Source organism: Trachemys scripta, chromosome 12 (assembly GCF_013100865.1).
Source record: "Trachemys scripta elegans isolate TJP31775 chromosome 12, CAS_Tse_1.0, whole genome shotgun sequence".
NCBI classification, from domain to species: Eukaryota; Metazoa; Chordata; order Testudines; family Emydidae; genus Trachemys; species Trachemys scripta.
Window position 1 is genome coordinate 16,459,723 of NC_048309.1, and position 12,903 is coordinate 16,472,625.

Genomic DNA, 12,903 nt, shown 5'->3' on the forward strand with positions numbered 1-12,903 from the left:
AACTATGCTGGTCAATAAAAGCTGGTATCTACAACCTTTCCTACTCCTGTACTAGGCTATTACATACATTATATATATGCACACACACACTCCCTGCTTCTTCGACTCAGGCCAGATTCAAAATAGACATATCTACCATAATGCAGGGGCCAGATTCTGCCACCCTTATTCTCACTGAGCAGCACCTTACTCCATGAGTAGTCTGATTTCAGGAGTAAATATTAATCAGCGTGAAGAAGGCTAGCAGAATTTTACCCTAAATTACTGAAAAATGTCTTCACTGGTATGCTTGCCTGCTTGAAGAATTTGGGCCTGTTTCAAAGCCCATTGAAGTTAATGAAAAGACGCCCATTGACCCTAGTGGATTTTTTTAGATCAGGCCCTATATAAAAATGAATATCTCACAGAACTTTCAAACATTCTGAGTCAAACATTTGATTATAAAGTTACATGCATAATTATTTAAATCTTACTAAATTACTGCACTTCTTAATGCTTTGCATGATAAATTAAAATACTGCATTATACAAGCAAATATATTGTTCTAACAACACATGGAAGTTATTTTTACAAATGTCTCCGATAGTGCCATTAACAATTACTAAGGCATTTTCATAATGTCACTTTATTTCTGAAGCACAAAGTCAATATGCTATTTAGAACATTCAATGTGTTTTAAAATGATTAGACTTTGCATGTATATGATTACTGCATTTTCAGCTGATCTAGTTCTAGCAAAGCGGGCTCTTTGTTAGGAAGAGAGACAGAGACACTGAGACCTGGTCTACACTGGCGCGGGGGGGAAGGGGGGAGAGAAATCAATCTAAGATACGCAACTTCAGCTACGAGAATAGCGTAGTTGAAGTTGACGTATCTTAGATGGAATTAAAATTACTTACTTCGCGGCCTTGCGGCGCGGGATTGACGGCCGTGGCTCCCCAGTCAACTTTGCTTTTGCCTCTCGCACTGCTGGAGTTCAGCAGTCGACGGGAGAGCGATCGGGGATCGATTTATCGCATCTACACTACACACGATAAATCGATCCCCGATAGATCGATCGCTACCCGCCGATCCGGCAGGTAGTGTAGACATACTCTGCTATTCCTCTTGCACAAAGGTATGGTATCATGCAGGTGCCCTTAAACGTAAGTTTATATTGTGATGCAGAATCTTCTCCCTTTCTTCCTCACAAGTTTGGCCAACAGGAAAAAAAGGAAAGGCTACCAATTGCATTGCTCCGGGCGGTTTGACTGGAGATACCTATTAATCTTTGCCAATGTCTGAAACACTATTATTTTTTCAAATAGCTTCTTTATATCCAAAACCATTTTAAAAATAGGGACATGTTCAAGTCTCCTTCAACTGAAACTAGGCCAGAGGGGAAAAGGAGGCAAGAAGATCTATTTGGTTCTCAATTGTGTGTCAAGTCTTTGCTAGAGCTTGGACTGAAGGATGTGGGAGGGAGAAGATTTACTGTATAGCTTACCCAATATGTCAGTAAAGGTGACTTTAGACTACCTGGCAGCCTTCATAGTAGTAAGTGTGTTGGTAGAGACATGTAGTACTGATATACGACTGGCTAGAGGATCACTCAGCCTTCCCTCCTGACCCTAACAGAATCTTCCTTTCATACAAAACAAATATTAATCTAATGGATATTAGGCTCAAGCTAAAGGTAGTACCTACCACACATGAAAGCAACGGCTCTCAGTGTCTGTTGCATTAGGATCTGTGTAACGGGGGAAAGGTTATGGTGTGTGTAGTGAGACATCACAATGCCAGAGAACAGGATTGCCATGATACCTGTGGATACAGTGCAACTGTCAAACAGCAGAATAATACTTAACATTCATATGGAACTTTACAAACACTGCCTACTTAATCCTCACAACACCATCACAAGGTAGGATTATCCCATTTTACAGTTGGGAAAGCTGAGGAAGAGGTTAAGGGGGTGTCTACTGTAGGGGAAAGTTTCCCATCATTGCTAACACTGGTTCAGTGCCATAGTCATAGGAACATTGGGAGCTCTAGTGTAGATGGATTGCTGGCTGCTGTTGGAATGTAATTCACCTCATCAAGCTTGCACAGCTGTATTCAAGGGCAGGATCTGGAACTCCATGTCTAGTTTAAAGAATAAACCCTTGTTCTTTCAGGTTTTCCTATCAGGATGTCCATGAGGTGTGTAATACGCTGAACCACACCATGTTTTCCTGCTTTTAATTTCCCTGACAAACAGCAAGATAGGCAAGATCAAAAGGGAAAAACTCAAATCTATGGGGCTAGGAAATTGCATCATTTAATTCTCCAAGCAAAGTTCGTCTCCCCGCTCTACACACTGCTCACTATCAATCTGAGATGGAGGGGGAATTTTATCATTGGTAGGGAGAGATGGCACAATCCTTACGGCCCATGATGGAGCCAGGGTAAAGCTGCTGTGCAAGGTGGGCCTATGCACGCCCAGAATGATGCAGAGGGGGCCTCTAACCCAGCCATTTTAGGTTAGCATGGAAGGTAGCAGTGGAGAGAGCTAAGGGAGGGGACATTAGGTTTACAATTATAAAGATCTGTGGCCCTAACACTGTATGCAAGTGGCCGGTTGAGCCAGCAGTTGATATTCCACCCCATGGGCTGGAGCAGCAGCCTTAGAAAGTGAGGTAGTATGGTGCAGTCCTGCACCCTTGCTTTAAGTTGGGGGAGGATTACTTTACTCAATTTTCCATCCAGTTCTTGGGCTATATGTTTTACTTTCTCTGAGCACTCAAGAAGCAATAAGAAAGCATTATGTGCAGTGTTCAGTAGTTCATGGAGAGCTGAACATTTTAAAAAAGGTTTTAAAAGTTTCAAAAGCAACCCCAGGGTCTTGTTCCTGTGAAAGAGTGAATCCAAGATGGTGGCTGTGATTTTTGCAGTTCTGTGGAAACACATTACATTACTTACTTGTGAAATTACTATGCTGTCACCTGTAAGGAATTTGTGGAATAAGTAAGCACAAGGCCACAACATGTTCCTCAAGAGGAAATCAACTGCGGTGAAGATTACGGAAAGCACTAAATGACATTTGGGAATAATGATAAACTTAACTGAGGGTTATAACACAATGCCCTGTTTAGTCAAAAACAAAGAAAGTTTGAAAAGCTAACAGTATTTGACTACAGCTACATGCCCAAACAGGATGGCCCTGATGAACTGGAATGGAAGGAAAAGAACACATATCTGAAGTGAACTCAAAAGAATCCTTTGTTTGGAATGCAGAGATGACCTTTGTAGTTACAGAACATGACCAAGGTTATTCAGAGTTTCTACTCTTCTGATTAATCATTTTTGGAAGTAGTTTGAACAAATAAGGGACTTTGTCATTACAACGTGTTACATACTTAAAAAAGAAGTGAAGTACTTTCTAATGTCAGCAATTAAGAAGTCATATTTGTAAACATTCTCTGCCATACACAATAATTAATGACTAATTTACAGTATTTTACAATGATTTTTATATTACTATGCAATACGTACCAGGAATAAAAAGGTTTCATGTTTTGAAATGTTTATGTAATATGCTCAGTATTTTAGCATAGCTTGTTTACAGGGCAAAGTCTGTTTTCACAGCAACACCAAATACTTTAAACACATTAAACCACTAGGTCAGGTTTCAAAATAGTTCACATTTCCATTTGTATGCCTTAGTAACATGACTGTATGCACAGAGTAATTGTGCATGCAAATATGCAGAATGAGTCATTTGAAACTACAGTATTAATATTAGTGTCAATAGGTATCTCACACACATTGGAACACTGGGGGAAGAGAACCCAGTACCAGAAACTGAAAATCCTGTACATCCAGATCGCTAACTTTTTACAATTCAATAACTAATTTTGCACATATTCATTTTGCTGCCTACCTGAGAGTGAGATTCCTTCTGCAAGTCCATAAGGAAGATAAGCAAAGATAATCATCATCCCAAACTCCAGGGAGGGTGTTTTCCTTAAATCAATGTGCTTTAGTACGTACATATCAAACCATTAAGGAAAAAGTAAGAAAAGAAATCCACAGAAAAATTCTCATCTATTCCATATAGGTTCACCATTCACCACATTTCATATATTTGTTTCGTGAATAGCTAATATTAAGCCTGTAAAACATCCTGTGGATTGATTAATCATTTCTGGGATGGAGGGTTTGAAGTGAAATTAAAGTTGGTGAAAGCTGTTAGACAGACAGCCCTAGAGACTGAAGGCCACTGTTTTTTTTTACCGAGTACATAAAATATGGACAGCAGCATGCCAACGTGTTTAAACCTGGATCTAGAAGCACCACTTTTGTATGCACATTCACTTGTTGACCCCTCCACTCAGACTAGCAGACATTTCCAATCATGATGTGTATTCCTGTTCCTTCAGAACTGAACTGAGACCACCAAATTTATTGCAGAGAAGTCACAGAACAGTCTTCAAACAATAATGGCTTTCTATCAATATGGGATGGGTTAGAAGCTGGGACTCAGAACTGAAATGGCCCACATGTTTTCTCTCATTTCTACTTTTGACAGAAATAAAATCCTCTTTTGTCCTTGCTTAGACATTTATGAAAATGTGAGCTAACCTCTGACTGCATCTGTATTCGTTCTAGAAAGATTTACTAGGAGTGAAATCCTGGCTCCATTCAAATCAATGGCATAGCTTCCACTGGTTTCAGAGTAGCAGCCATGTTAGTCTGTATCCGCAAAAAGAACAGGAGTACTTGTGGCACCTTAGAGACTAACACATTTATTTGAGCATAAGCTTTCGTGGGCTACAGCCCACTTCATCGGATGCATAGAATGGAACATATAGTAAGAAGATATATATACATACAGAGAACATGAAAAGGTGGAAGTAGCCATACCAACTGTAAGAAGCTAATTAATTAAGATGAGCTATTATTAGCAGGAGAAAAAAAAAACACTTTTGGAGTGATAATCAAGATTTTAGACAGTTGACAAGAAGATGTGAGGACTGACTTCAATGAAGCCAGGATTTCACCCTGGCCTAGATTGCTTTTGAAGCAGCTGTAATACAGTTATTTCCCACTTAGCATCAAAGATTGGAAAAAATTAAAAGCAAAATGATTCTTTACTGTGAAAGGGCAAAGAGTTGAACTAAGTTAGAACCAAACCTGGACCCCACCCCCACCCCCGCCTCTTAGCTGGCCAGGCTGCGAGCTGGGCTTCTCTCGGGAAGAAGGAAGCAGAGCAGAATCAGAGCTGTTCCATAGCTGGTGTTACAGCCTCAGGGCTGCAGCAGCACCCAAAGCAAGTGAATTCCCAACTCAGGAGGAGATTTAACCTGTGGCTCAGCATACACTACCTGTGAATTAGTGTAATCCACCAGTTCAGATTCACTGTAGCAGACCTCTACTACCTGTATGAGAGCTTCCCCTCGCCATATCATGCAGTGGAAATACAACATGGTTGCAGAGGAGGGGAGCAAGATTTCACCTTATATGTTTAGTAGGGCAAACATGCTCTATATGTCATCAGTTGTATATTCAGCTAGATTTTGAGTTAGTTCCAAATGGACATGACTGATCAGCGATAACATCTACATCAACATGTTCATGTACTTGACGAATCATGCTCTTGTCTCACTTTCAAAATAGTCCACATTCATCTTTGTTAAAATTCAGAAGACATCTGTGACATGGAAGTTCAGGTTCCTCCAGGCTAATGACCAGGCAAGTTTCAATCATATCTATCTGCCGGCAACTATTATAAATTTTATTTGCTTCACAGAAATATTTTGCTCTAGCTAATATTTTCAGGCTCAAACAACAATAAAATATCAGAGCAGTTAAACTGCTTTTCTGTTTGGCTTTCGTCAGTTAGATATTACTGAATGAAAAATAGCTGCATCAGGAAAATATCAGTCTCTCTCTTTTGCTGAGATGTTTTGAATGAATCAAAAGTGCATGGAACAATTCTAATGAACAAAGATCGCAAATGTGCCCATGTTTAAACAAACACTCTGGTCCTCTCATTTACAAAACAAAGTACTTGACAATATGGACAGGTTAAACAAATAACTGTAGCATAAGGCTAGCGCAAAAAATATGAAACAGGTTTCTATTTTAAACATTGAAGCAAGCTTTCAAAAGCAACAAAGGTGTCTGGTTTAAACAAACATCCTTCCTTATCTTAGGGGAGAAGCTCTCGGGTTGTTTAGCAACCAATTCAAGCTGGTGTAGAAAGCCACAGATATAATTCAGCATATAAACCCAAACTGAGCGGTATCCATATTCAGGTCGCTGAATATGACATGTAAGGCTGGCAGATTTCATGGTCTGACTTTAAAATTTCTTGGGGAAAGATATTTTTCTTATTTTTAAAAAATTAATTTACCGTTTTTACATGTGAAAACTAGGACGTATGCTATTAAAACGGATCAATGTTGAAAACAGAATTAATATTGTGAATTTAGAAAACAACTAGCAAATTTATAACACTATCTACATATAATCTAAAATAGTATACAATAATTTAGACCTTAATTACAATCATCTAAGCATACAAAGCTTTTATGTAAGATTTAAAAATAGGCCCATTAGCACTAATATTACAAACAAAATAAGCGAGAGAAAATATCATGCCCATAAAAAGACCTTATATAAAAATCATCCCTCTAAGGAACATTACAGAATGACTGGATGAAAATCATTGTTAGAATGGTAGACTTCACCAATTTATGCATGTGCATCACATTACCCCCAAAAAGGATATTAATGCAGAAATAAGGCCGGTAAGAGTGCCAAGTGCTGCAGAGCCAAAGAACATCTTAAGAAAGTAACCCAGTGCCTGGAGAAAGGTTTGCCATCCACTTACATCTGACATATTTTCTCTTGTCAAACCTTCTGCTGTGCTGGGAATGATTTTAAAAAAGAAAAAAAAAACATTAGCAACAAACAGTTATGAAGACTTGATCTGAAAAAGCCAAATGTCTTTAGAAAAAAATTCAAGCAACCTACAGTTCTCTGTTGCTACTGCTTTTAAAAGGCTTTTACTGTGATATAACAAGAGCAATGTCAGAAGATATTAAATCAAGTGTTGGTATAATCCCTAAAGGGAAACCTAATTCCATTAAAAATCTGGAAATCTAACATTGCTCTTGTGAAATCGTCTCACAATGGATCAATAGGCTACAATGATGCCCAGCACAGCAACACAGGTTCCACACTTTTAGCAGGGAAAAGAAAATGCATTTTTCAATGGTAAAAACTAAAGGTTGGAGAAGGAATAAAAAGACAAATCACATGATCCTTATGTGGGACAGTAAACAAACAAACAGAAAGCCCCATCCCCATGTAGAGGAGAGAGGCTGCAGGGTCACTGAAGAAGGGCAAAATAAGTGATTTAGGGGAGAGGCTGGGAGGAAAGGGGAGAGCTCTTTGGATCCCATGGAATATGAAACTGCTACAGCATGAGACAATATGGAAAGAAAGAGCCCAATTGTGTTAGAGCTCGCAGACCCCATGGCCTTATTGAAAAGTACCTATGATAGATAGTGGTTAAAGTACATTTCTTCCCTGAAAATGGCTATGTAAATATAACACCTTTTTACTCAGGAGATCTGCTGTCCCTATGTATTCTTAGTGACATCTACAGACTTCAATGAAAACAGTAAAATTGGGGAACATTTTATTCCTGTCAGCCCTGCAGAACCAACATAGCTAAGAGAGAGTGAACTGGATTCTCTTCTGGCTCATGTACTGTCAATAGAATTATTAACTTAATTCCCTTTGCAGGGCCACCAGTGCAACCCCACTGGCTTGCAGTCAGGATTCCATAAACCAATGACCAGGAGTCAAAGAGGAGCAATGACAGAAGGATTTGGCTAGCAAAATCTTTCTAAATAAGCCAGAAAGAACAAAGCTTGCTTTTCAGATCCCAGGACTGGGGTGAGGAGGGAAAAAATGTAACATGTAAACTGAGCAAATCTGATCTGGAATCAATGAACTACTACTGAAATAAAGCTCAACAAAGTCGCTTTATAAGGTAATTTTTCAGAGTAGAACTGCACTTTAAGGATAAGAGATAGTCAAGCTAATGTGATTGCTATTATAATATTAGAATAGAAGCAGAATGACAATACTTAGTTCCCCTCTTATAACTTTGGATACATAGGCAAGCAACACAACGATATGAGATGAAAAACATGTATTTTCTGCCTGTACAGTTTTTGTTAAGAATCAGGAATTTTGTAAGTCTAAAAGGGATCTGTAACAAAATTAACGAAAGCTTTATGGCCATCTACAAGGGAGTGCTACAGTACAGTACAAATTCAAATGCACTTACTTTGTCAGGACAATAGAGACTGCATCATTGAGAATACTTTCTCCAAAAACCAACATGTTAAGCACAGGATCTACGTTAAGGGCATTGAAGATGGCAATAGTAGCCACCGGGTCCACAGCAGATATTAAGGAGCCAAATGCAAAACTGCGAGAATAAATAAAACCCCAAAAAGAAAACATGCCAATATAAATGTACAGCATATTAGATAATACTGACGAATGAAAAAGCATGGAAAATACCAGTGGATTTTCTAGGGAACAGTATAGGTATATTTTGCAGAAAGTTGTATCTTCTCATTAAGGAGCACTTGACTAGCAATATTTAAAACAAAAAGTAAGAGAATTTTTTTCTCTCTTTTTGGAAGAAAGGATCATCTGTTAAATACAGCAAAACTTGTTAATAGACCATGAATTCATGGGGATCTTATGTACTCTGAGTTTTCCACCAAGCCTGATAACTCAGGCTGACCTATGGATGTCCAAATTGCAAAGAAGTAGGAGCAATATGCCTCCCCAGACTTTCAGAAATAAGTAAAAGTGTCCCACTAAAAGCAAGAAAGGGAAATCTGTGGAAACAGATTTTCAATATGTGACAATCCAAACCACCAAATCAGACATGTACAATGATACAGAGTGAACAGACTGCATAGAATCCCATTAACAATGTAAAACCTGCCCTAGACAGTTACTTGAAAAATTGACTGTGGTCACACTTGTATTTACTGTCATGCCATTAAAGTTATTGAAATTGAAAGAGGCTTTATCAACTAGGTAATGCCTAGTTTTCTTTCACAGTTAGAATATTTTACATTTCGGATTTCACATACACTGTCAGACTGTCAAACTTTTTTATTTTATTTTTTTAATGTAGGTTTCCTTACATCACTATGTTGGGTTTTAGTTGTGCATACATAGTGGGGAACTTAATTATTTTGTCAGAAAAAACCCTGACATAGGAACTGACTCTTACATACTTATTCGTAGACTAGACGACTAATAGAAAAGACTGAGTCAGACCAAAACAAGGAGCTGGTTTAGCCATGCTATCAGTTGCTACTTACAATACTCCTCCTATGTAGAACAAAAGGGAAACATTTAAAAAAAGATGCTAAAGCTTCCTTAGATCTTACACCAAAAGGTAGAGACCACAAAATCAAGAGCTGTCAGCTGTGCAAAGCCAGATGCTGGAGCCAGTAAGGAAGACATTTGCAGTTCATGCATACTTTTTCTTGTCACGTTTCCTGGTTCTGACTAAGCCAACAGATTTGTGGACTTTAATACAAATCTTTTGTGCTTGTGTACACGATAAAAGACAAACCAAAACAAAAAACCAAAAAAGTAAATGCAAGTTCTCCATCCAGTTACACTGGATTTATACTAGTGTAACCAAGAGCAGAAATCTGACCTCTTGTGCAGTTTGGGGAGTTTCTAGAAAACTATGTTGAGCCTTTGCCAGCCAAGTGCTTTGAAAAGTCTATGGTATTAATTCTCACAAGTTTACTCCTTGTTTAAGGAGAAGCTCTGGGTAAGGAGGCCATCCCTTTACAATATATTTTAATTATGTCAGGTTATCAAACACACATCACAATTTACACATTTTAATTTTGAAGTCTGGGAAAAAAGATTTTGCAAGGAAAAAAATATTTTTGTGCCAAGCTGTTCGTTATTGTGTTTCTGTTGCTCTAGTCACTTTGATCAGATAATGCTATCGATTAGTAAGTCTTAATATACTTCATTAGGAAAAAGGCATTACAAGAATTAAAAATGTTAATTCTGATTAATGATTTTACAAGTGATATTAAATCTAAGCGATCCAGAACACAATCAGAACACCTGGGTGAGTACTGTTCATCACATCTACTGCAGTATTTTGGAGAATGCCTCTTGGAAGATACTAGGCAATTTTACCAAGAACTTACCTGTCTGTCATGTTCAGTTTATAAATTACCTCAGCCTAAAAGGACAGGCCCAAAAAAAAAAAAAAAAAAAAAAAAAGTTACAATCAGCTGTGTAAAGATTTCATTTTATTATTTTTACTAGGTATATATTTAGTATAATTTCATAAGAGCTTTGTTTCAAACTTCACTTTAATCCTGATGTACACGTGTGCATCATACAGCAAAATGATAAAAATGTCATCATAAATTAATAATTAATACCCAAGAAGTGCTTTACAGACTGTAAATTCTAACTAGAACTCACGGGACATCAGTGAGGTAGGGAATTATTGTTAGCCCCATTGTTGAGATGAGGAAATAAGAGATAGGAGAAAGATTAAATGAAGTTGCCCAAGCTATTCCGTGAGTCAGTGACAGAGCTAAGATTAGAACTCATAGAGGTGCCTTACTCCGGTCCTATGATCACTTCTTTAGTTTAGCCCATGCTGCATTTCTGAAAAAGCAATTAATTCTGATTCTCCTGTTTAATGCACTTTTCCACCTTGATCCACCTTTTGTGCACCTCAGTTGCCTGACTTCAGGAGCTAACTAGGAAATTACATACACTGATAGACCTTCCCCCGCTTTTTGTAACGTAATGTGTGGGATACATGGTAATGTAAAGCTTATCATCAGTTCTTGTTTTATATAATCTTTTCCATTGGCTATTGACCCTTCTTTAAAAGAATAGGCTTTCGAAAGACCATCCTATTACATGCAGGAGTTTCAAAGACATTTTTCTTACCTGACCCAAAAAATAAATTCCTCCACCTACAATGAAAGCTGAAATTGCTGTGCCAAACACAGAAAACAGAGTGATGGAACCTATGTTCTGAAAGAAGTTACCCTGAAAACACAAAAGCAAGACAGAGTGAGGTAGTGAAAATGAACTGTAAAACTAAAAATCCCCAAAACAACCTAAGAAGTTAAAAGCAGATTCCTATATATTTGTCTTCCAATTGCTGGGTTATATGTGCTTAGCACTTGGTTGGACTGAGCTCAAATGTACCCATATTCATATCTATATGAAGCAGGCAGGGGAAAGACATTTACAAGACTTGCTTTGATAGTGTGCATAGACATGTACCAAAGCACAGCTGGGAGGCCTTCGTTTATTTCTATCAGTCTTGACCCTTTACAAACAGAGTTTCACCCTTAACTCAGAATCTCCTTGCTTGTTTTGTTATTTTGTTCTGCATCCTTCAAATTAAATACATATTCTCCTTCTATAAATCTGAAAATCCTTTATGTGCAATACTTTTTTAAAACGAATACGTTTTGATGTTTGTACTTTACAAGTATGATTGAAGTGAAATTTTATTTCATTGCAAATACTTACTTTACTCCTAATAATTAAAATAGATTACACTAATCTCTTTCCTAGTCTTCTTTATGCAGGATCTAATTCTCATTTAGCTCAGTATGGTTATTAAGATTCTCCACACAGTGATACTAGAAGCCCTGGCTGATATTAATCATGGAATTAAAAGTTCATTCAGATTTAAGCTGTTATTAAAGAGCTGAGCAGCTAAAAGTACCTCCCAATATGTTGTAACAAGAAAACCCATCTGTTTTTTTAATAACATGAAGAATATATTTTAATACATTTACTTCCTATTTAGGGCCAATAGCTTTGATTTTAAACTCTTTGGGGCAAGGAATGTGTCTTCCAGCTTGTCACTAAAATACAACAGGGCCTTCTTGACTTCAGCCAAGCCCAAAGCAAAGGCTTAAAGTGTGGACACTACAGCCAAGTTCTAAAAAGGAAGAGAAAACTCTCTAGGGCTATGTCTACACTACACAGCTTTTAGCGACATGGCTGTGTCGCTAAAAGTCGCGCAGCGTAGCCACTGTTTGTTGGCTCGCCTGCCGACAATACGCTGTTCACACCGGCACTTGTCGCAGGAAAACTTTTGTCTTTTGGAGGGTGCGGGGGGTTAAAACTTCTGAAAGACAAAAGTTTTGTCATTCAATTGCCAGTGTAGACATAGCCTAGATTTCTTCTTAGATCCTTCTTCCTTGATTTGCCTTCATCAGACTAGAAACTTCTTGGAGAATGGAACATGACTCTTTATGTTTTTATAGTACATTGCCAATGCTCAGTTAATAGGAGCAGAAACTACATGCCCTGCATTCTGGGTCCAAGAGGCCAAGTTCCACTCTCAATTCCATGAGTGTAAGTATGGTGGAATTCAATGCAATTATTCCAGAGTTGCATCACAGTAACTGAGGCAGAATTTGGTCCAAAGGAGAGATCAAGTTGTAAAATGATTACCTGGCAGTATCTCACCTTGTGTAATGAATATCCAGATTCAAATATAATAGGTGGAAGCAAGAGAAGAAAAAACATATTTGGACGAAACATTTCTTCCTCCTGCAAAATAAAAAATGCAAAGGGATTTCAAGGACTGCACAATAACTGCAATAATACCAAATCTAGTCCCTTCAAGTTTCTACCTAAATGGAAACATTTTTAACAAGCAAAAATACTTGGAAATACAAATTATACTTAACCTGTCTCATTTTCCACCACTAAATAAAAGAGGATTACAGGATGGTAAACAACCGTAGGATTGCCTTTTAAATAACTTTTTTACCTGATGTTTGAGACAGGACATGTTATTTATCATGAACCACTGTT

The 12,903-nt window shown here is 37.9% G+C and overlaps 1 protein-coding gene across 2 annotated transcripts in view; it reads right to left on the reverse strand.

The window, feature by feature from the left end:
- Positions 1–12,903, reverse strand: part of SLC9A8 (solute carrier family 9 member A8) — a 44,967-nt gene that overhangs the window by 8,429 nt on the left and 23,635 nt on the right. For both annotated transcript variants that reach the window (XM_034787040.1, XM_034787042.1), the window contains exons 5-11: positions 12,553–12,636; positions 11,008–11,109; positions 10,245–10,279; positions 8,327–8,470; positions 6,755–6,893; positions 3,902–4,007; positions 1,687–1,803 (exon numbers count right to left, since the gene is read on the reverse strand). In XM_034787040.1, coding sequence (XP_034642931.1) covers positions 1,687–1,803; positions 3,902–4,007; positions 6,755–6,893; positions 8,327–8,470; positions 10,245–10,279; positions 11,008–11,109; positions 12,553–12,636 — 727 coding nt within the window. The remainder of the gene's footprint in view (positions 1–1,686; positions 1,804–3,901; positions 4,008–6,754; positions 6,894–8,326; positions 8,471–10,244; positions 10,280–11,007; positions 11,110–12,552; positions 12,637–12,903) is intronic.